This window comes from Chrysoperla carnea, chromosome 1 (genome assembly GCF_905475395.1).
Source record: "Chrysoperla carnea chromosome 1, inChrCarn1.1, whole genome shotgun sequence".
Classification (NCBI taxonomy): domain Eukaryota; kingdom Metazoa; phylum Arthropoda; class Insecta; order Neuroptera; family Chrysopidae; genus Chrysoperla; species Chrysoperla carnea.
This window is the reverse complement of record NC_058337.1, coordinates 43694182-43720814: the sequence shown is the minus strand read 5'-3', so window position 1 is coordinate 43720814 and position 26633 is coordinate 43694182. Positions and strand designations below refer to the sequence as shown.

Below are 26633 nucleotides of genomic sequence, written 5' to 3'. Positions count from 1 at the left end.
ATCACTAAAATATCTCAAGGTATCCTAAAGATAAAGTTTCACTCTTGGAATAAGTGTATAAAAGCTAATGGACTATTTTGAGAGGGATAACACCGTTGTAAACAAATAAATTAATTACTTTAAAAAAAAAAAGCAAATTCACGTAATTTTTTTTAACAAACCTTCATAGTTAAAAATTTATAAAAACTTATCTAATACATATAGTCTTCAAATATATTTAAAACAATCACTTACAAAAGTGTGCTATAAGAAATTAAAGAATAAAAATATTTCCCATTTTTATTTTTTAATTATCAAAATATTTCAGTTAATTAAAAAAATGCTGACGATGGTAAATTATTTATAGTGTCTTGGTGTCAAATAAAAAAAAAAAAAAAAAATATTACATTAGTTTTAAAAGTATAGCAACCCGTATAACATAAATGTAATAGTATTTTGCTACTGTTGAATTAGTAGTGAGTAGTGGTCTAGAGTCTACATCACTACTGTGGACTACAGATGGAGTAGACTTTCGTGCAGTAGCCATGGTGTAAACTCTGTTAACAGATAATAAAATAATGTATTATAAGCTCCAGTGTACATAGTTGAAAATAGTTATTATATAGGATAATTTTTTAAAAAGATTACAAACTAATTTTTTCAAACGAATCAGAATATAAAAAACAAAATGGTAAAATACATGTATTCTTATTTGGGGGGGGGGTATGTATTTAGATTTTCCGAGAGAGCCTTCCAGGTCAAACGTTCAATTTTGTAGCAGATTTTGATTCTTTGATTCAAAATAAAAACTATTGTTTGAAAAATTTTTCCTAAACCTCTACCCGATTTTACGGATTTTTAAAGGCGAATAACCATACGAATAGTGTGGGAAAAAGTGCTCAAATTGAGGTCAAGGAGAAAATTAGTTAATTTATTTTTCGTAGCAAAAAACTAGAATCTGGTACAAAAAAAAAGTTAGGTAGTTCCATTTTAAAACTAAAGTTAACTATCGTTGGACACGGAATGCGCCCTTAGAAAACAAAACTAGATACATTCTTTTTATTCTTCATGAAAACAAGACAAATGCTTTACCGTTTTTTGATATTCCAATCCGTTAAAAATAAGATGGACTCTTAAAAAAAATCACCTATATACTTAACATAGAAAAAAAAAATACATTGCATCGTATGTAATGAATATATTCAGGTCAAATACTGTATATTATAAATTTTTTTATACCATTAGATCAGTAATTTTTGTTTTCAATAATGTTTTTAACACTTTTATCTATATACAGCGAAAAAAAACATAATAAACACTACCGTCCAAAAATATCTAGGTGTATACCTACATAGTGATGCTTCTACTAGAAAAATAATCTATTAAACAATAATAAAATTTTCGTCTGTTTTAATATATGTTTCATTACAGTCTGAAAGATTCTGAACTGATCGATCGAATTATACCTGCGACAATTATAAATTTATATTTATGTGAGTTTATTATGGTTACACTCTTTTTCAGTTAAAATGTATCAGCTAAAAAATAGAAATATTTCATGAAATTGGTTTGAGGTCCAAACATAAAAAGGTTTAATAAGTTAAACAAATTTAAATATACCGAAAAAATGATTTAGCATCATATTCCAGACGGGTGAACGAAAAGATATGTACAAATGGGCAATTTCATTTTGATATTTTTTTAGGCATTTCCTTTAGTCACATCATTTGGACAAAGCTCATAATTATAAACAAGTTAAAAATTTTCATTTACAGATTTTAATTTATCGAATATAGGAAACTAAATTGCATTTACTTCTGAATAAACATTCTTTAACTAATAAACAGAGAACATAATAAATACATATTACTTGAAGGTACGATGAGTAAAGTACAATGTCCAAAAATCTAGTGAAAAAGAACAGAAGATCCATATCAAAATTCTGCAAAATATTACGCAATTTTCTGATTATTAAAATTTTTTCAATCCCGATAGTCTTTTGTGTATAAAGTGTATGTTTTAGTAAAAAAAATGAGGGAATGTATTGTTCAGTGCCGCATTTCAGTACTGCATGAATGCACTTGACAGATTTAGCCTATTTTTCTCACAGACTTAGAATAATGTTCGTTTTGATATCCCGAAGTCACCGAATTTTTGGTCTTTTACATCGCGAGATAATCAGCAACAAAATTCGCGATTTTCCTATTAAAAACATGTAAAAGCCATCGACCTCCCAGCTTATAGGAAAGTAAAACGAAATGCTCTTAAAATAAAATTTAAAAAAAATTTAGGAATTAATTTTAAATTGGTCAAAATTGGGAACGTAGGCATAATTCGTGTTTTAAACGGTCCAAATTTTTGAAATGTTGGGATTTAATGGTAAGGTAAGCCTTATTAATTTCTTAAATTTAATTTCGTAAAATTCTTTCGAAAAAATATTTAAACATAGCTTTAGCATAGGAACTGAAAATGCCATGCTGGAAATAACTTAAAAGGATTGAAATCCTTATAAATTTAAAAGGCGGAAAATTTAAAAATTAGTTTTAAATATACACTAATTTAATCAAAATAAATGCTTTTTTAATTTACTATCATCACTTAATACAACTCATAAACTAAGCTTTATAACATTAAGGACAAATACGGAACATTTTTTACATTTAATCTTTTGTTCTATCTCTAACGGTTTAAAAGATGGGTCCTACGGACCCAAGACCAAATTGACCTAATTTGCTCATTTACGAACTCAACCTAACTTTTTACGTCCTCAACACGCTATAAAAATTTTAGCTTGATATCTCTTTTCGTTTTTGAGTAATTGTGATGACAGATGGACAGACGACAGACGACAGACAGACAGACAACCGGAAATAGACTAATTAGGTGATTTTATGAACACCTTTACCAAAATTTTGTTCATAGCATCAATATTTTTAAGCGCTAGAAACTTGGGACTAAACCTTAATATATTTCATTATTAATTAACATGGTAAAATATTAAATTATTAATTTAAATAGGAACTTTTTGAAAATTGAGTACATCATAGTTCTGATCTTCTAATAGATCTCTTTCAATACTCGTAAGCATTAAGAGCGTAGCATTAGCGATACGTGTTTTTAATCAATTTCAATTTTGAAAAACTTCGTTCACTTTTTCAATTTGTTGTCGTCACAAACAAATACATTCTTAGTAAATTTTCAACGTTATGAAAAAAAGTATCTTTTAATTTTTTTTTCAACTATAACTTATCTGAATAGCTCAAGTCAACTGCGTCTGATTTTTTCGGCATCAACTGTGATAGGCACTAACCTACCTTTTGGTAGAGGTTAGTATAGGCGGCCGCCAAGGCTTCTGAATTGATAAATGCGGCACAGGCGTTGTTTATAATTTCATCGGGTTTCATCTGTTTATATTACATAACATAACTGTGAATAAATCATATATATGAGAAATTTAGTGCAATTAGTGAAATGTCATTCAAATATAAAAGCAGATGTGACCTAAGCCAAAAATGAAATAGTCGTCTTTTGAATTATTAAAATTATCCTCCATGTTACGGACTGACTACTGTTACCAGGCTATATTATATATTATATATAACCAAATGTAATATATAGGTACATCGAATATTCAATTTTCATATACCGTGTGTTTATTATTGATAATAAGTTTAAGTATGGAATATAATTTCTGTGAAATGACCGCCATGGCTTCGCTAATTGATTGTGTAGATCGGGCTCAACGTCTTTAAGGGTATTGATTCTTATAAAAATAATTTAATACGTAGAAATGTATTGCGGGGCGGCATTTGCCATGCAGACTTAACTATTCTGATTTATTCACTCATTTCTTAGAGAAAAAAATTATTATATTTCCTATACAAGGCTTCGTCGTAAATACCAAATTTTTTTTATAAGTAGTGTATAAGTAGTCAGGGCAGTTACAGTTTCATGTGTATACTATATTTTAAATTTTTAACTTAAAGTTTAAGATTGAAAATACCTATAATAGATCTTTTACTGGAACTAGAATTGTAAGCTAGCTGCACTTAAAGAAGTCTATATGCTTATTTATGTATTTAAATCAATACATAGTATAAAACATAGTCGCTTCCTACTGTTTGTCCCTATGTCCCCATGTATATTTAGATTTTTAAAACTACGTAACGGATTTTGATGCGTTTTTTTTTTTAATAGATAGAGTGATTCAAGAGGAAGCTTTTTATGTATAATACATGTATAATATAATAGAGAAACACTGATAATTTTAAAGGTTTAAGAAATTGTGAACAATAGGAGGATAACAGATGGCATATAAAGTGAAGGCTCATACACCATACCATATAATCTTTGTATTTAAAATTGAAGTTTCCCAGCGAACCGTAGAGTTGATCATTATTTTTTGTCCTACTTAATAACCGAAATAATGTCCCGGACTGACGTTTTAAATCATTGTAAGAATTAACATAAACCAAATTACTATAAATTTCTACTTGAACAGTGTGCCATGATAGAACTGTTCTACTTGAACAAAAATTACAGTGTGTCATGATAGAACGTATGATAGATGATAGATGATGATCGAACTTCGACAATTATGGTCCGCAACAAATTTATTTGTTAGAATGCGGAAGTGTAACACTAACCAAATACAAAGACGTTCTTGGAAAAAATTACTCTGTATCATGCGGTATAAATGGAAACCGACAATATCGAATTTTATAGTACATATTATTAACTGAGTATATTGATGCTATCACATATCTACTAATACCATCCATTGGAACTGTTTGACACATAAAAGGAGTAATAACGAAAAAGGAATTTGATATAAACATGGTTATTTTGAATACGAATTTGGAACACCATCCATGGAATGGATAGTGTTCAATTATAAATTTTTATACCATGTATATATGAAATATACCAAGGTACACTAAGTTAAGTCCCAAGTTTGTAACGCTTAAAAACTTGCAACGCAAAATTTTTTTATAGGTTTTCATAAAATCCATTACCGGTTGTCCGTTTGAATGCCTGTCTGTTCGTTCGTCTATCTATCCCTGAATACCAAAACTCAATAACGAAGAGATATCAAGCTGAAATATACAGCGTGCTCAGGACGTAAAAGGTGATATTCTTTTCGTAAATGAACCACAAAGGTCAATTGGGTCTTAGGTCCGTAAGACTCATCTTGTAAACCGTTAGAGATAGAACAAAAGTTTAAATGTTAAAAATGCCCCATTTAAAAAGATAAAAAACTTTTGTATGAAACATTTTTTCGTACACATCACTCATTACCTATCTTGCTTCGATGTAAAAGCTTCTAGTATTATTGTTATGAACCAAGCCAATCTGTACATATTCCAGTAGGTACATATTAAAATATGTGAAATAGTTCGGTTAAAATCAAAATTTCTATTATTGAATGAATTCATCACAACATAATATTAAATTTTACAGATATACCATCCAGCACAAAACAAAGCATTAATTTATAATATATTTTTGGATATGCTTTCGTACACATATTATGGGCAACATTGATTACAAAGGCAAACCTCAAATATTCTGTTAAAATCTATTCTGGTTTAGATAATTATCTATATTATTTTGTGTGTGTACAGTAGATAAATTTTATATAAAACACAGTTCTACACACATATTGAAAGCACAGCTTTTCAGTTTTGTGGTGTTGATAGCTCACAGATATCTATTAATCCAGTAAATATGTATGAAAATATGGGGTTGCTGTGCAAAAGGTCGGGTAGTTTTGATTTTTGGATATGTTGTTAGTGTTGAGCCCATGACTTAAAATCCAAGTTTTCCACCTCGGGGTGCTAAGGCGCGCCGCGGGGCGCGCCACTTTTTAATGAAATATCGAAAATTTGACCATTCCTAAGTGAAATCTCGCGAACGGTTTATTTTACAGAAAATATCATTTTAATAAATTAAAGGGTAATAAATTTGTGACAGTTTAAGCCCAACACCAGGTTTGTAGCGTACATAATGGCTGAATTATAGATCTTCAAAATAAATTAACTACGATAATTGGGATCAATGATATAGGTTGGTAAACCTGCATTATTAATTGATCAGAGTGTTAGTAGTTTAGTAAAAACAAATTAATTCTATTGTCATGTTATTGTCAGATTTGTTGTTTAAAATGATCTGAATGTTCGTGCATGGTTATTGCTTAAAAGTATCATTTTTAAGATACAGAAATGGCTAGTTCAAGAGAAAAACCCTGTTGAATGGGGCTGGGTATCTACCAGATTTGGGCTCTCTCCCCTCAAAATGGACAGAGATGCAGCTCCTGAATCCCTTCTTAAAATGATATCTTGCAATTGTAAGAAAGCGTGCAAGAACTCATGTGGTTGCCGTAAAGCTGGTCTTATATGTTCTTCTCTATGCACCTGTTCTCTAGGAGAATCTTGCGAAAACGTTTCGGAAATAAATCCGTTTGAGGGGAGCTTTGAAGACGAAGACGACATGCTGGCGTCAATAAATAACTCTAAACATGAAGATATAGGAGAGTTAAATTTTCCACTGGATGAAGAGAACAAGGAGCATCAGGCAGAGCTTGAGCATTTCCATCCTGGCCCATCAAAAATGCGAAAACTTTAAATAGATACTGTTATCGTTATTTGTAACAAATACTTCCAAAGTGTTTAACTAAATAGGACATTCATTGATAAAAAAATGTTAATATATAACTCCTACAAACACACTTTTCATTCTTTCTTTCATAATTTTATTAATACTTTCTTTTATTCTTTTATAGCAAATAAACTAACATACACAATTAAATTATACGGCGTTTGATTTAAACAATTATATTGTGGAAATATTTTAAAAAAATCACGATTTTCACAAATCTTTGAAAAATTGGTTTATTTTGAAGGTTTGTATTTCAGCCATTATTTACGCTACAAACCTGGTGTTGGCCTTAAACTGTCACAAATTTATTACCCTTTAATTTATTAAAATAATATTTTCTGTAAAATAAACCGTTCGCGAGATTTCACTTAGGAATGGTCAAATTTTCGATATTTCATTAAAAAGTGGCGCACCCCGAGGCGCGCCTTGGCACCCCGAGGTGGAAAACTTGGATTTTAAGTCATGGGCCTAACACTAACAACATAGGAAAAAATCAAAACTACCCGACCTTTTGCATACCACAATGTATTATTTTACTGAACTATATTACTATCAATATTATATTATATGTGTAACTATAATCGATCTATCGGTTAAAGCTATTCAAATTTCAATAGTCAAGTATTTCAATTAAATCAAAAGTCGAATTTAAAATACTTCGTTTAGTTAGTTGTTCATACTGAAAGAATTTAGAGTAATTTAAGTATATATTCGGTATAAGTTTCTAAGTTTATCTATTTTTCTAACTTCATGATTCAGAAACCATTGAGTACCGGGTAAAACGATTTGAATCGACACTGCGGGGTTAATAAAATAGTGGATTACCTTTAGAAAAATTTCAAAAAAATTTTAAGTGAATTTTCATTATCTATTACTGTTTTTATCCCGAAATATTATAAAAAAACTTATTTCGAACTTCAGAGCCAAGCCTAGTAGCTCACGGTATTTACTTAATGATTGTGATGAACTGGTGTATTGCATGAAGGAAGTTCACTCAGTTTCTCAAAATAAATGAAATTATCAACGAATAAGGTAGTAAAACACATATATAGTATCACAATGGCCCCTATGACCTAAGTGTGTCTTTCAGTCAATATAACCTAACTTAACCTATTTCGAACTTTTATTCATAGGTAGATTTTCCATTGTTTATATTTACTCTTGTTTTTCGGTTCACGCCGTTCTACGGTACATCATTCAATGTTGGCTTAATTTCTGTTAAACTAGTTAATGCACATCATTTCACCATGGGCGGTTTATGGATGTATGTCTTATGAAAAAAATAATTTATTCCTCTTTCACCTACACTCTTTGCTCTAAGTCTTACCACATAACTTGTTTATGCTTAATAAATGCTTGACTTTAAAAATATTGTATTATATTTTTACAGCAGTACTCATTCCGGTTTAAGCCGTTTAAGGTAGATTGCGAACTGTAGTCTCGCCCTCTGAGAGTGAATTAAACAAGTTATCAGAAATCTTAGAGGTGAAAAGTAATGCTTATGTGTGTATAGACACTTTCATATGAATGTATGGGTAAATATATATATATATTTATTTAGTTTGAGTTTTTTTTTTAAAATATTTTTTTTACTTTCATCTAAAATATATAAATTTCCCAACGTAAAAATTTTTTCTAAGTAGGTTAAAAAATTTTTTATTTACAATAAGTTACTTTTCTGAAAAAAGTGAGTTTTCAGGAAACACCAACGTCAGAAATTTTTTTCCTTTTAGGTATGTATTCATTAAATAACAATCTACTATTCTTTAAAATATGGTGAAAATTTGATACAATTTATTTCTAATGATCTACCTTAGAAATTTATAATAAAACATGCCTACATTATTTTTTATTTTGAATATAGTCTGAGTAAGAGGGTAGTCTTTGGTCGTTAGTTGTGTAAATTTTAAATTATTTTATTATGAAACACTTTAAAGAAAAATTTATCAAAACGATTTAAAAAAATTTCACGTGGGCACCTTCTTTGTTCACGCGAAAAAAGTTAAGTGCACTACTGGAAGTTCCAAACTTCCTACTTAAACTAGTATTCATTATTTAATGACTTTTTTTTTTTTGAGCTTTTCTCTATAATTTGTTTTTGCTTTACTTCTAAATGATGTAAAATGAAAACAAAATAAAATTATAAAATTTATTGATTTTTTATTCGTATAATTCTAAAATGTCTTGGTTAAAAAAAGCACTTATATATACATATTATAACTTAAATTGCTATATGTGTGTGAATGTTTACCCGTTAACCCCTTCTAAACCAAGAAACGGTTTTCACCGCCGTGTAGGAAATTTTTCCCAAAATGTTTTAATGTATAGTAAACAAGAATTTCATAAATTGTGGAAATAATTAAAGTTGCGAAAATAATAAATTCTAAAGTTCTATTAACACAAGCCTGCCGAAGTTAAGCATTGACAATAACAGTCAGTACTCGGCTGGGTGACGTCATAGGAACACTATGTGCTGTTGCTTTATAAATAAATATATTTTTTTTAGATTGCTTTACCGGAGGCATACTTAGTGGTGCTTTCTTGAGAGTGCAAACATTTCGTGTTTTTTCGTTTTTCCGTTCGCACCCGGATTGGGTCATTATTTAAATTAATTTTTTTTAACGGATTTGCTTATACAATAATTATAAATATATATACTAAATGTCCAAAAGTTGTGATTATCTCAAGCTTAATGAATTAAATGTGTGCTTATGTTTATTAAACAATCTCATCTATATGTTTGAACTAAAAGTGTTGATATTATTGTTATAAATGCGGGTAATTTGATTTGTACAAAGTAATTTTTGTACCTATGCAATCACGTACCATTATGTACATTTTGAAAATAAATATTTGTTAATGAATAACACTATGAAGTGGTCAAAGTATGTTTCTGCATTATACTACATTCAAACGCTGTAGATCAGGTTTTATTTGTTGCAGGGTTGATTACTGTAATAATATAAAAAACATTTGAAATTCTTCGTTCAAATGTGCATACGATCAAATCCCAACTTAAATATTTGACACTTTTGAGGTATTTTTTAATATAGACCTATAGATACGCATCCTTAAATCTGAGAAAAGAAAAAATAATTGCGAATATATCAAGTTTGCAAACAGTTAGATAAAAATTACTCCGGCAAATTTTTAGGTTAGAAGCGGCAACAAATTGCTTAACTTTACCGCAAAATAAATTTTTGTTTTAGGATAGCTGCATATAAATATTGTAGATTTCATTTTTTTTCAATGAAGATTAGTGATAAAAAAGCTGCAAAAAGATTATTTTGGCTATTGTTATAAATAAACACAATGAAATCATTTCATAAAACGTAATTTTGATTGAAATGATTTAAATATAATAATGAAAAAATGGTTACTTTCATGGTTAGTTATTGCACACAACACACTGGCACTCACAGTAATTTTTGGAGATTCTGTAGTTGGTTTAGATATAGGTGTTGTAGATTTAGATAAAGATGTTTTCTTAAAAAAATTCTGCAAAACATTCCCAAGTCTCATTATGATATTACTAAAACTTTTAAAACAAAAAAAAAAATTATTTAGAAAGAAATCATAAACGGTATCTAAGAAACGATTAATACAAGTTTCTAAAATGATTACTTTATACCTGAGTTATAAGAATTGGAAGAAATCATCAGTTTTTATTTGTAATTCAAAATTAGAAAATCAGTGAAATTTCCCCATTCGTTCCTTTTTATAGAAATTTTTACAATTAGAATATGATATCTTATATTTCGGAAATTTTCCCACAAGATGAAATTGAAAAAACAAAAAATTATTTTAACTATATCAATCTTAAAAATTTATTTTTGAAGGGATACTCTTTTTTAACAATTATATTGAGAAATATAATAACATAGAGTGAGTTGATCTTTATAGAAGTGAAAATTAGGAGCAAATTGGCGTACAGTGAGTTGCATTTCTAAGAAATTCAAATACAACTAATCAAGTTTTCACTGATTATGAACCATTGTTAGAACATAGCTGACTTTGATAAGGATAATTTTAATAAGGGTAACTTACATCTTTCTCTTCATTTAAAATGATTATGATTATTAATTCAAGTCGTCATAAATCATCTAACGATGTTTTAGTAATATTTTAATAATTGATACTTTCATCGTTATCTTTCAGACAAATTCAGGGTAATAGATATGATCAGTCATTTTAAATGGTCACTTCTAACCATTCTTAAAAATGACATTACGAGCAAAGTAATAATGCATCAAGTTACATGTTTACTGTTTAAAAATAATTGTAATGTTTACGTCTCGAACAAGTTATTAATATTAAAAACTGGAATAAACAAGTAGTTTCTATACGGATTTTTCAGGGCCATAAACGGTATACAAATGACCCTACTTTTTCTAACAAACTTTTATTTTTTCCACCTTATTTTTAAATTTTATTTTATTGTTTCAAGAGATATAGGTTGACGTCAATCATCTATTTTATTGCCGCTTTACCCATTCCACGTTACTCGAATTGCCATCATAATTACATTGGTATTTCATTTGTTTATGTAAGTTCAACGATTTTTGCTTCAAAGTGGTACAAAATGAAAAATCAATAGTCAATTTTTGCCTTAAAAAAATCAGCACCCTCTAAATATATCAATAATTTGAAATTTTCCATAAAAACAACTAACCACAACATATATAATAAATTTTATAGATTGCAAAATGCAATATTGAAAATAGGATGGATAATCAATGGTATTGAACTTGTAAGAAGGAGTATTACATAAATCATTTTTAAGGTTTATGTTTACAGTTGATACAGTAGGTAGAGAGAAGTAGTTCCAAATGCATATACAGAGTGAATTTTAATATGTATCCATTTACTCCAACATTTCGTCAAAAAGTTCTCAAGATCTGACTGAAAGTTGTAAGGTCGAAGAATGTCAACTCAATTTCGTAACTGATGAGAGTAGAGGTGCACCTCAAATTTTAAAATTGATCCTTGTAAAAAATGAAATAATTTTTCGAAATGTGGAAAGTTTGGCAAAAATTAATTCCAACTTTTTGTCCTGTATTAAGGAAACACCTTTAACTTAAAATTAACATTTTTTTCCACTTTTAATGATGTACGAGCGTCAGAGCAATTTTGGATAAAAGGCTTTATTTTTACATTTATATGAAGTTGGACTAAGTCTAAATCACTTCTAAAAATTTGAGGGGAGGTTGCACGATTATTTAAATAAATAAATGACTAAAAGTAGGCAAATTTAACTATGGTTTTATGGGAAAACGGTAGATGAATGACATGTTTTTATGGATTTCTTAAAACTAGTCAAAACCTTAGTAAATTATTGAATACAAAAAACCCATTGTGTACGACTAATTAGGGATGTATGAGCACGGAAGTGGCGACACAAATTTAAAAAAATATATTTTTTCAATTTTGATGGTGAATTATGTTATAACTTATACAAGACGAAAATTAAGATTTTTCGATATTTGAAGTAATTTTTAAAATATCGAAAATTGAAAGTTATGTTTAATTAATTAGCTTTCGATATTTCGAAACTAAGTCAGGTATCGAAAAACTTTATTCTTATTTTTCGTCTACATTCATGAAGTTATAACAAAATTCATAATCAAAGTTGATAATAAATAAGGTACAAACTATTTCTAACACAAGTATTACCTTGCCTTGCCGCTCAAACTACCTTAATTTAGTCATGACCTCCCAAGCTACTCAAATTTTAACTACAGTTCATAAGCGGGAAGAGATAGAGTCATACTTTTTTCTTATAATAAATTTGCAATTCTAGTAAAGCCCGACTTTTTTCGAAAACCGAATAGATACGCTATAAATTCAGTAATATTTTGCCTCATTTTAATTAATTACCGCCAATATTTGATTAGGAATGAGTCCATTTAAAAACTGATCTACTCCTCTTTGAAACCTGCAAATTTCAAGGAGGAAATTTTATATCTAAGGTCAAAAAGAATGAATATTTGACGAATACATTCACTTTTTGAAAGAACAAGTATCAACTTTCTAATTTGGTGTATACCTCTTTTGTTAGTAATAAAATTGGGTTAACTTTTATATGGCTCGAAAGTTCGAGGACAAATTCCATCGCGTGTCGTTCTTCGAACTGAATAACTTTCATTCGAAATATTTTTTGAATGAAGATTCTTATGACAAAATGACGATGGTGATAGATTAATGGTGGGTCCATACGATACAGACTATCTACAGTTTGTACAGATATCTGAAAGTCTGAGTAAAATGATGACGAAATATATGTGCAGACATATCATTGGTAGGTATGGGAATACTTCCAACTTTCGAGCTCAGACTTTTTTTAACTCAGACTTTACATTTACCATTATACAGACTTTACCAGTATACACTGATTTGTTGCGCAGACAAAATTCTATAGAAGTCTGTGTGAAGTTGGTATCGTGTGAACCCACCATAAAACACCCTGTATATAGATGTTCATTGAATATTCAACCATAAAATATTTTTGTATATATCAGATAAATTCATAATAATTTCATCTTTGAAGTATATGTTATATCGTTCGAATACATGTTTTATTTATCGTACATGTAAGTATATAAAATGAAAGAGATGATACACTTTTTTTGCACCCACAAAAAGAACGAATATTTTTATATAATATTCGATGTCAAAACATATTTCTTTATGTTTAATAATACACATAAAATTGAGAAAATATTTATTTTTTAGAGGTTAGATATTTTCTTTATTTTTTTCACTTTATTTTTATCTGGATATTATTAAATATACCTATAATCAAATTTATTTACTTCGTCTACAGTGGATTATGTTTTTTATTAAATCCAAATAAATATAATTTGAAAAGGCGTCGTCAAAGTTTTAAAGAATCGGTGAGAGTTAAATCAGGAATTTTTGTACAGAATTTACGTTGAGTAACTGTCGGGAATCGAAGCCAGATCTATTGAGTTACAACTTGTGTCCTTTTATTTTTAAAGCACTCGTATTTATTGGTTTTGAAAATATTCTACTGTAGTATTATTTAAAAAAAAATCTGGTTAGTAAAATTTCAAATAAATACATGATTGGTATGATAAATTGAGTTTGTATTGCCACTATATTTCTAACGACAGTTATCAATAAATTAAAAATGTATAGAAATTCCCAACACAAAAAGAAACTATTTGATTTGCCTGTGGTATCGTAGCGCCCAAACGGATAAACCAATTTTGATTTTTGTTTATATGTTTGAAAGGCCCTTTCATCGAGAATGTTCTTAGCTATATTTCAAGAAAATTTGTTCAACGATTAAAAATCTTCACCTCTTTTCTAGTTATTATCAGGTACGGAACCCTAAACTCAGTCTTGAAACATAGCTAAGTAGACTCTCGGTCAAATTACCTTACAAAAAATCCAAAAATCAAAATAGGTTTATCCGCTTTAAACCAACGATGTCTCAGTCAGGCACACAGATACATAAACACGTTAAACTTATAAAAACCCTCTTTGTTTGTCGGGGGTTACAAAAATAACTTATACACGAAGTTAAATAGCATCTATAGTTAAATTGGTAGAGGCTGTTTTTATAATTTCGTTACAATATTGCTCTCTAAAAAAGCGCTAATTTAGAAGTTCTAAAAATACATATTAAAAGAGTTGTACCTAAAGTGCAATTTTTCATCTTTGTTCCTCTAATGGACGATTTAAAATATATTTCAATACTGGTTGATTTACAGCACAGGTTCATTTATGTTTCTTTCCCAATCCGTGAAATTTCTAACGTGGATATTGGAAGTTGAGAGCTATTCTTATTTAAAATAATACATTGGACGAATCGTTCAGTTTACATCTAGGCATAGACGTACGACGTGTATGACAGAGTACATGCGTTAAGCAATGCATCTGAGTAAGAGGTTTTATAGATGTTCTATGAAATTGCAAAAATAGGTCTTACATCTACAAGCGTCTTACAACTAACTCAAAGCGAATCGAAGCTTCAACACATGTCTTTAACACCTCTTGTTTAGATGCATTGTTTAACGCATGTATTCTGTCATACTCTTCGTAGGCGTTTGTCTAGATGTAAACTGAACACTAGGTATACTAGCTAATAAGATGAAAGTAGTAATACAACTAGACTGACAAAACATTACAACTAGAATCCTAAGTTTTATCAAGATAGAAAATCTTTTTTTGATGATTTCGTATAGAATGGCTCTAAATTAAAATTTGTACTTATTCCTGTAAAATTTGGTTTAATTATTTTTTTGTTTTGAATTATGTAAACTTCATTAAGTGAAAGCACATCCGACTGCGATACGTCACACCAGATTGAAATGATAATAAATTGAAAATGACATTGAATTTTCTTCAACTTTTAGATGGTATAAATAATTAAAGAACATTTATTCTGAATATATTGTAGACTCTTGTGATTTGTTATGAATAATTATTTAGTGTTGTAAGAAATAAATTTTTTTCCATTTCTTTAATGTTTTCTCATCGTATCTCTAGCGGATTACACAGTAAGATAATTTTGAAAATGGAAGTCATATTTACCTTTTTTTAAATTATAAAAAATATATCTAAATCTCTAGAGAGGTAATAATTTCTTTTTATTGCATAAAATATTTGATCAGGCTTCAGAATGTTCAGGTGTATTTTAAAGTGAAATGAATGGTAAACAACAAAATAGACATCTTTGTTAAAATTTGCTTTGAGTAGGAAAACTAGGAAGTTAAAGCGGTATTGATAGCAAGATTGCGATATAAATTTTGGTACATAGGGTATCAAAATACATCGGCACATTATAGACAAATGAAATTTACAAAATTTAAAAAATCCGCGACAAATTTTTTGGGTACGGAACCTTAAACTCGCATTTGAAACATATCTAAGAACATTATCAATTAAATTGAATTTTTCCTTAAAGCCTTTTCCAAACTGAGCCGATTTGGAAGATCATCGCCAGTTTTTAGTTTTTTCGGGTACGGAACCTTAACACACTCCATTAAATTACCATTCAAACAAAACCAAAAAAATAAAATTCGATTCATCCGTTTAGGCGCTACGATGCCACAGACAGACAGGCACACAGACAGACACACATTCATAGCGGTCAAACTTATAACACCCCTTTTTTTAGTTCGGGGGTTAAAAATAAGAATGGGCATTAATTGTTGAAAATAATTGCTGAATAAAATCATAAAAGTTCGGAAGGCAGCCTGTTAAATATTGGACTTACTTGATATTTTGGATTCAAGTAAGGAAATTTGTTAATAATGTTTCTAGCTTTCCAGGAAAGGAAGACCTGGTTATAGATTCTAGGTTCGTCATCCTATAGCAGAGCTCCACAACTTGACAGCAAAAAAAAAAATTTGATTGCAAATATTTCCAAAAATATGTACTGAAAAGTTTCGTTTTTTATCAGGTATATAATATAACAGCATTTAAGAGTGGTATGGGTTTTTGTCTTTATAAAACTCATTTCTCAATGCTTTAAACAAAATTGTGCGGCTTACAAAATATAAATCGAACTTTATCAGTCTTCAAAAGAATTCTCAAATTCGGTGTGAAATATCAAAAATAAATAATCACAACAAAGTAAAATATTATTATAAACAAAAATTTAATTTTGATATTTTAACAATGTGCAATGTCTTTAAATAAATGGCGACAAAAAGTAAAATTGAAATTTTTATCTCTGTGGATATGTTCTTCAAGCAAATAGTTTCAACTGAAAGATGTAAGTTTTTTAGAATTTTAATTTTATTTTAAAACTTAGTTTTTGGAATCATGCAATAGAGTTATATTAATTGAAAAGTATATCAATAGACAGTTAAGTAAATATACAAAGTTACCTAATTAAAAAAAAAAAGTTTAAATGTAAAAATTTGAAGCTAAATACAGTGTGTCGCATTAAAGATGATATTTCCACCTTCATATTTTTGTTATTTATAGGAATATTGATTTTAAATTTTGTACAGTTGTACAGGGTGATGGGTCACATTTTTTAAGATACGAAATCTGAATTCTAAACCCAGCCTACTAAAAATTGACAAATAGGGCCGATTCTTAAAATTTGTCGGAAATGGTTAGAGTTATCGAAAAAAATCATAAGAAAAGAATTTTCTTAGAATATTTTTTTTATATTAACATACCGATTTTCATAACAAAGTTCGCATTTTTAATTTTTGGATTATTTTATTTTGTACTTTAGTCAAAATTATTAAGTTTATGTTTTTTTTTTTTTAAATTTTATAAGTAGGGTACTATGGAATATAAAAAATGGACTAATTGATAATTTAATAGTGTTCTGTATTCAAATATTTCAATAAACTTGTAATAATTTTGAGAGTAGACTCAAATAATGAAAAAATTAAAAATGCCAATTTTCTCATGAAAATCGGTATACGGATATCAAAAAAATATTTTCTAATAATATTTTTCGATCCCTCTAACTATTTTTGAAGCTAGGTAAAATATTAAGAATAGGCCTTATTTGTCAATTTGTAGAAGCCTGGGTTTAAAGTACAAATTTCGGTTAAGTATTTAAAAAAAATAGAACCCTGTATAAGGTAACAAGCAAGCTTGATATAGCATATTCCCTACATGATTTTATTAGAGGTTTACGAGTATTTCTAAAAACATTACCTACATTTAAAAGTTTACACATTTTTTGTTTAATAACTACTCATTTTATACCACTTGGAATAACTTTTTTACGATGATTAATGATATGATTCTCTTTTAGGAAATTTCCTTAAATGATATTAAAATGTGTATTCAGAATTTTCACTATTAAAAAAATATAAAATTTCAACGTTAGAAAATATAATATGCACAACCGGAAATGAAATCAGATAAGAAATTGGTATACAAGTCCTTCAAAAAGGAAATGAATAAAAAAATGAGATACCTATATTAAATAAATTGTATGTAAAAACATTTATATAAATATCATAAATATACCAACATTTAATAAATAAATAAAAACTTACCGCCAATGTTTCATCAAGACGACGTCGCCATTGATCACTACGATCAATAAGAGCATTCCATTTATCAGATAATTTTCCAACTTCACGACGTATACTCCGAGTTAATTCACGTGCTTGTTCTTCGGCAGTTCTATAACCTCGCGAATCACCGTCTAAATCACCACGTCCTGTAACAAGAACAATAATTATGAAGGTTTTTTATCTATATTTTTTAAGCTGAATATCAAAAGGAAATTAAGACGTCTAAATATGACACGTCAAACGCTCGTTCTAAAAATTGGTTTCGGATGAATTGATTTTTGAACTTTAAAATAATAAATTTATAGTGAACGTCGCACAATGTCTACATACAATCTAACAGTGTGTATTTCAAGAATGTGTGCTAGATCTATTTCAGATACTTTATAAAAAACTTTTAACAAAAAATAAATCGACTTCAAAAAAAGTTTTGAGTCTGTGTCAGCCAAGTTAATGTAGCAAACTGTTCTATCACAGTTGTTTTCTTGACTGACAAAGCTTCTAAAAATAACAATAATTGTAACTATATTATATTATCGTTATTTTTTTACTTTTTAGTGCATATTAATTTGTTTAGGAATAGTTTTTTTCTTTTAAGTCGGCTTTTTTATTTTGTGATTTTTAGTGAATCGGAAGTACACTAACTAATTTGCCACTAAAAAAACAATCATCGAAATCGGTGGGAGTGATATTGACTTATTCGACCATTTTTCGCGCACATACTTAATGCAAATTTAAGAGTTATATGATTTTCTAATGAATGCCATTGCCAGAACTGCACCAAATTGGAACGGGATCACACGAGAATCACCAGCTTTAAAATAGAAAAAGAATCTTCAAAATCGGTTCACTTAGTTGAAAGTTCTGAGGTAACAAACATAAAAAAAAGGAGGAGGTTCTCAAATTGAGAATCTCCTCCTTTTTTGTTTGAAATCAGTTAAAAATAAAATTTATTGATGCTAAAATTGAAATTTAAGGTATTTCGAGTCCAATATACGTGTAAAATTTACCTATTTATATATTCATGTAAAAAAATTCATATCGCTGCACGGTTTACGAGAAATTAAGTCAGCGTGTTTTGGTATTAGAGCATTTTTTTTTTATAAAAACGCTGGCTTAGATAATTGACTTCCATAATCCGTACAAACAATTGATATGAGTGTTTTACAAAAGGTGTACAGGGAAGCCGGTGATTAAATGGTAAATAAATTTTTAATTTTCGGTATCGTTTTTCAATTTTATAAATATTTAGGTCTCGAAATACCTTTATTCATATCGTATTTTTATACCATGTATATATAGAATATATCAAAGTATAAGTTTATTCCCAAGTCTGTCTGTCAGTCTGGAAGCACGAAATTTTTATAACAGGACGTAAAAAATGAGGTTGAGTTCGTAATTCAACAACATTTGTGAACCAATCGTTCGATTTCATTTTTCTTATCATGGTTATATAGAGAATTGTATGCCCTTTCAAATAGGGTATCACAAAGTGCCATTTCAAATTTCAAAGCGGGTGTGGGTGGAGGTAACCACGGATTTTGTCGGACAATATGATCACTTGATAATATTAATAATTCTAAACAAGAAAATATTTTGTTCGACAAAAATACTGTACTGATGGACGAGCTTGCTTGCCACCTCGAACATGTCGTACTTATGTTTTTCTGTTTTTGAATACATGCATGGATCACTTTTGCTGAAATGTTTAATAATTGTTAATGTTATCAAGTGGTCATAGTTTATGACAAATTCCATGCCGCGTTTTTTCCGATCGATAGCTTAAATATGTAGTTATCATGCTCATTTTAAAACGCAGCATTTTCGAAAAAAGTTGTAGAGAGAAGTTTGGTAGACTCAAAAAAGGAAGCCACTCACGAAGTTTCAAGTATGTATTCATCATTTAACAAAGCACCCTTTCTCTCGCACGGTCTAGATTGTACCTCCTTAAATATAATCAACCCTATCTATCTAACACCCTCACATAATAAATGATGGATGAGTTTAATTCATTATATATGAACTTTTTTTCGCAAAATATTGAGGTTAAGAAGTTTGAATAATTTAAGGATCGTTGGTACGCTGGTGAATTTTATTTTAGTATATTCTGTTCTTGATGGTTGCCTGTTGTATGGTTGTATTATATACTTCACTAGCAACAAACTATTTAGTATAAATTGTTAGAAAACCAAACATAAATGCTCTTTCAAACAAAAACATGCAAGGAATTTTAACATCATATTATTATATGCTATCTCACTCTAGTTCACACACAGACACACACACACCAAAATATACGCGTTATATGGTAATGTGGCATTATTATCATAATATGAGAATACAATTTTAGTGAAAATTTTCATAGCTTTGTGTATACATTGAATAAAGGTTGCCTTCCAAAAATAGATCGTTTAAAGAGATGCAAGTTTTTGATTAACAAGTTCATAAGACATTCATACATCACAAATAAAATTCCAAGAAGAAATTTATTATAATCTGTATATTTTTAGAAGGCAAAAAGATTTCGTTTTTTCATGTAAAAATTGAAAAGTATATCGTGTTTAGCCTAAATAATGAATAATAGAGACCTGTTTGAAAATCCAAAATATTTCCGACATGTAATTCTGTATGCTATATACACTACGAACTGAGTTCTTTAATTTCTGAACAAAGTAAACGTTCGCAGTATTTAAAAACGTTAAACTTTCATGAAACGACATTCTAAACCACAGTCTAACAAGTGAAAACAAACTATTGACTAAGTTAATTGTTGAAATACCATGCATAGACAGTGTTTATTACACTGTCACATTACACATACATATATGTCAAACATACGTACTTGATATTCCCATATAATACATACTATACAATTTGCGCCTAATTTACATCCACGCGGGTAAACACTAAACAGTAATGTTTAAGAAAAAATGTTTCAAAAAAAAGTTGTTTATGATGCTCATTTACGAACTCGACCTCACTTTATACGCCCTAAGCATCTATAAAATTATAGCTTAATATCTTTTTTCGTTTTTTGAGTTATCGTGTACACAGGCTATACTAAAATTTTGCTAGTAGCATCAATATTCTTAAGCGTTACAAACTTCCGACTAAACTTAGTATACCTTGATATATGTGATACATATATACATGGTATAAAAATATGGTCTAGAACCATTCTCTTACATTTGAAGTTACATTCTGTATCTACGTAAATGAATGTTTGTAAGTTAGCTCTTGCTATTCGACTTTATGGTAACATTATTAACATAAAACTATTTTCATTTACAAAATAAAACAAAACATTATCTGTAGTTAATACATAATTTAGAAATAATTTTACATGCTAAAAATATTTGATAAATACATTCAGTATATACATGTATTTAATGTTTTAACATACACTAATACTTACAAGGGTATTTAGTTTTTAACTTTAGTACATTAAAAATAATATTTAAAAAAAAAAGCGGTATTTATAAAATCTGCGGTATCTTATAGATATTACTAATAAAACGAAGGGTGGCGAATCGAAATATATAAGCTACTTAACGACTAAAATGAACTATCACAATTAAAATTGAGTATAAATCAATTTGTCCGTTCCCACTCATTAAAACCATCGGTATTGATACATCGAAGAAATATTGGGCATTATTGATTCCAAAACTTCTATTGCTGTGGACGCCTGCAATTTTCAATCAATTTTACACAAGGCTCTTACAATTCAATAATCACAGATACAGATATGAATAATCGCATAATAGAATTTGTAATTACGCCAAAAATATCTTTTTAAAAGATTTCTTAAAAATCAATATTAAATACATTTTGAATTTATGAAACGCGACACTTTTTGATTCGATTAAAAATAAACAATATTCGCTGGCATGTAACTTTGTTATTCTTATCAAGAAGAATCCTACCAAGAAGGATCGTTATAATCATAAATAAATGAGCTTGAAGACGCGTTACTCCAATCTATACATAAAAAATGCATTGTTCTGAATAACTAATTGACTGACTGACGAATCATTGCACAGCCTCAACCGCTGATCATAGAAACCAGTAAACTTGGTGGGTTTGATTTTTGTATGACGTAGGCATCCGATAAGATGCGAGGGAATTTTCCAAAATTTTATCCCTACGGGGGTGTAAAACGGGGGAAAAGTTTGTATGAGACAACGTGATTACTTGGTCCAATCTTCTTCCAATTTTGTATAAACATTCTTCTTTATCAGAATTGATGGAAGATGTGTTTCGCATTTTATTGAAACTCATAGCCTAAAGGGGTTAAAAAGTGGTAGAAAGTTCTTGTGGGGGTGATTTGCATCAAAGTTGATATTCGTCATTTTTGAAAATTACTTAACCGATTTTAAAAATTATTTCACGCGCGTCATTTTTCGCACGCTCTCTTAACAATCAAGCACTTAAAATGCAAAAATTCGGCCAAAAATTTTTTTGGGATGATGTTGAGTAAGCTTTAAATAACAAATTAAAATTTTATACATATTAAATATTTGATTTTTTCAAAAAGTTTTTGAGAAGAGAAAATCGTAAAAATCCTGTTTTTTTAAATTTTACGAATTTTTTACTCGAAGCTGAAGGGTTTGGAGAAAAATGTCTAAGAACATTGTTTATTTTGACCCTAATTATATTACCTTTTTTCCGAAGCGATTCGGTCAATATTACTTACTTGATGAAAACAAATTAATTTAAACAATATTCTACCGGGTTACCCACCGACTGCACTTTTACGTTCAGATACATTTTTTTGCAATGACATATTTTGCAGGGGCTCTATGTATCAGGGTCTAGATCATATGATTAGTCAATCCGAAAATATTCCAAACGAAGAGTTAAGAGTACTGCTATTTTTTTTTTGCAATTTTTTTGTTCCCTCCATTTACTACTTTTTTACAGATGTAGTTAAATCTGAAATGATAGTGCTCCGACAGCTATCAATATTGAAGTTAACAATTTTCTCTCAATCATGATAGTATAGTCCAAACAAAGAACTAAAATTGAATTAAATAAGTTCAACAGTATTTGAAAAATGTTTAAACAAAACTAAAACTCAAATACCATCCATTAAAACTAGTAGTGAGAACACATCGTTTTTAATCTCTAAGGACATTAAATATTCTTACTGTCTAGAAATAGAAAATTTACGTACATGAGTTTCAAACATTATCACAAAAACATCCAAAGCATTAGAGTAATATATTATAGTAAAAAATATTTATTATTCTTCTAGTAAACATTAAAATCACAAATAATTAACGCCATATAAATTTACAATCAAAAATCATTAAACATTCAACATCACATAAAATTACATTTCAAATACATAGAAGAAAAAGTATAGAGAAACCTTTCTTAGAAACATTTCAAAAACATTTGTTTTAATCTTTGTAATAAGATAGGAGGTATAAACCACAATCATTAAAACTAGTAAGATTTATATAAAAGCTCATAGAACAATATAGCTCATGTATAAGAATAAGAAGCTCTTTTCAAAAGAAAGTAAATTGTTTCAAGGTACATGCACAAACCAGAGTGATACCATGGAATGTAGTATATCAAAGGTAATTTTGTTACTACCTGTGTTAGTTAGAGGGTGGTATACAGACATATACACATAAGACAGGAAAAGAAGCTTTAAATCGACTGTATGACTGACTGACGGAAATAAACGAGACGGACAGCCGAGAAAAACGGGTAGACATACATATTATAATCTACATTGATACTCCCATTCCATTTGTAACATGTCGTGGTGTATATGGACTTTAGAAAGAAAATAAATAGCTTCCTTCAACATAACATAACATAACAATTTCAAATATACAGAAGAAAAATATAGAAAAGCGGCCCTTAAATCTAACTCTTTATTATTATTTTTTATTGCGATCGAAACTAAGAAATATAAAAATTTGATTCTTAGAATTTTCTTGTAATCAACATATGATGATTTTCTTTGTCCGGGTTTCATAAATCCCTTAATACTACATCAATTTTCAAAAATTAGATCTCATTTTCATTCTTTATATATTTGTCAATGACTAATAATAATAAAATAGTCGTAAATTAATGCCTCCGTTAAAACAAAAACATTTAAAATAATTAAATTAGCCAAATTTTATTATTTCAAAATATATTAAACAATTATACAAAAATTTAATAAGGCGAACGAAGCGAGATCTGATTGCCGTCGAATATAACTGTCAAGCTGGAGGCCTTTTTGTGGCAAAAGAAGTAAAGTTACGGACGGAAGGGGCTAAAGGAGCAAGTTCATATTAAATATTAATGATGCAAGGATGTGCTCGAAGCGGGCACTAATACATAAGCTTGTTGCTCTAGTGTGGCTTTATTACTCATAAACCCGATAAAGTGAGCGAGTTTAGATAAAAAAATTTTTCATATCGATTATGCCTCTGAAAGAACTTAAGACGACTATGGAGTAATGGTAGAAATTTGAACACATTTTTCCATAAATCAAACATCGGTATCAAATCATTACCTTATTACGTTTCTGAGGAAATTCAATAAAAATATTGCCTATTAGTACTGGAATCTATTTTTACAATAGATATTTTCTAAATTTTATTTGTGGGTAATTCAAAATTTTGTGTTTTTGCGTCTAAACCGGAAAAAATCTTCTTTCGGTAGATAGCATTTCGCTACATAATCGAATATGATCAACTCAGCAAAGAAGTCCACAAATCAGAGAGAATGCAATTCTGATAGGACCATTTATTGGGGTGTTATCGTACCACATAAATTTGTTCACACGCCGGTACATAAACACACATATACATATTAAAAAAAAAGAAAAATTCAAAAATAAACAATTGCGACTTCGTTAAATAAAAACTGAAAAGAAATCCAGTAGTAGCGACTTTAACAGTTGGGACCCATTATCGTGTTTTTACTCTTGAAATTTATTTTTTTATTTTACATTTAAGTTAGGATTTTTAATACTTAATTAATGACACCCCGCACTCAACATAAGTATAAGTCTATGTATATTTGGTGTTTTGTGACGCCCTAGAGACCAAACGGGTAAGCTGATTTTAATGATTCTTATTTCAATCGGTTTGTCTATTTAATATCTATTCAAGGATAGTCAGTCTACTTAACGTAGTTCGTCGACTTACATTTTTTTTCCGATGGTCCCGATATTGAATTTTTATTAATGCCATGCCATCAAAATATGCATTTGCGGCCGACGCGATCTTTATGTATGCCACAAAGGAAACACATACATACATACATAGACTGATAAACACATCATCATTCCTTTGCGTTGCGCAGTCGGGTAAAAATAGTAATATTCTCGCTGTAGAAGTTAAATTATAAAATTTGTACTCTCTTTTTTAGGGTGAAATCAATAACTTTCTGACAGGAAGTTACAATGAATAGAAAGAGAGGAATGAATATCAAACCCATTAATAAATTAATGTGGCAGATAAGTACTTTAGGGAATTACCCAGTCACCATAATAATATTATCTGATATTTCTCTCTTTAGAATATAATTGCAGTAATCTGTTATTAGTGTAAGGTTTTTGTCGGTTAAAATTAAGATGTCTCTAATGGTAATGAATATCGAAATAATCTACAGTAACCATCGCCTTTTGAATATATTTATGATTTTAGACACATATTTTATGTTATTATTTAATCATTCGTGTAATGTTATATATTCAAATATTATACTTGTTGTTTTGGTTTGTTGGTAGAACCATTTTAAATAAATATACTTTTATATGTCCAAAATGTCTAATTTGTTTATTATTTTATGATTTGAAATATGAGAAATTTTAGACAATGTTATAATGAACCGAACCTATTAAAAATGATGTACTGTTAAAATAAAGACAACCCGCTATTTTCCTCATAACCCAAATTATTTAACAAGAGAGTCACAATAATAAAATTGCTTTTTTTAGTAAATGTTTAAACAAGTCTCAGATGGGTAAATGATTTGTATGCTGCAAATATAAAGAGTGTTTAAATTACAGAGATTTTTTGAATGAGTTTCAGTTTTAAACTAAAATCTTCCTTCAAGGAAGATCTACTCGACTTAAAAAATAAATACTTAAAAAATCAAAAGCCCGACTGCGCCAAATACAATTGGAAAACAAAGAAACAAGTTCAGTAAATTACATATCGACTTTAACTGAACCATATATATCTAAACCAGCTCAAATCTTCCTTATAATAGGCACCGACAAAGTTTATTGAATGCAGCCGAGTTTTTTATTTTTTTAAATTATTGCTTTGATTTTAAACTTTTTAGTTTCCCGGCAAAAAAAAAACTCTCTTATAATAGTATTTTAAAACTTGAACCAATTATACCTTATATATATAACTTATATATCTACGTTATTGTAATCCCATTTTTTACTTAGTTACGATACCATTTTCGAAAGATTTGGTTAATTTTTTGATTAACGTATTACTATTTCGCCTCAAAAACCTTCATTATGTTTTTATATCAAACATCCTATCTAAGGACACTTGGGTTTTTAGGACGAATATAGCGATACCATATATGTCGAAATCCATCGAAGCGTTGGGCGAGGTACTGAAAAGTTTACAAACAAACATGCAAACAAGATACGCACGAAAAACATACCTATATCTTGACAGTCGGGTAAAAAGGGTCTTAATGGTTTAAATTAAAACTCTTGAATTAAAAAAAGAAGGAAAACCAAAAATCACTTTTAGGGAATAAAAGTTTGCCATTTTAAGATTTACCATCAATCGTTTTAATAGTTCAACAGGGATTTTATACTAATGTGGAAGAGTAAAAACATTTACAAAGCATATCAATGTTTTTATCACTTTTCACTATAAGTGAAAAAGCTCCATTTTTTGAGGTCAATAAAAAAAATGATATTCCTAGTTTTAAAATTAGAGAAAGAAATACTCTAAAACTATTTTAAATAATATGTTAAACCTTCAGTTTGCG

At 28.9% G+C, this 26633-nt stretch overlaps 1 protein-coding gene across 1 annotated transcript in view; it reads right to left on the bottom strand.

Moving 5' to 3' along the window:
• Positions 1–26633, bottom strand: part of LOC123305133 (dystrophin, isoforms A/C/F/G/H-like) — a 794529-nt gene that overhangs the window by 96852 nt on the left and 671044 nt on the right. The window contains 2 exon segments of the mRNA XM_044886763.1: positions 10057–10134; positions 17637–17803. Of these exon segments, the coding sequence (XP_044742698.1) occupies positions 10057–10134; positions 17637–17803 (245 nt within the window).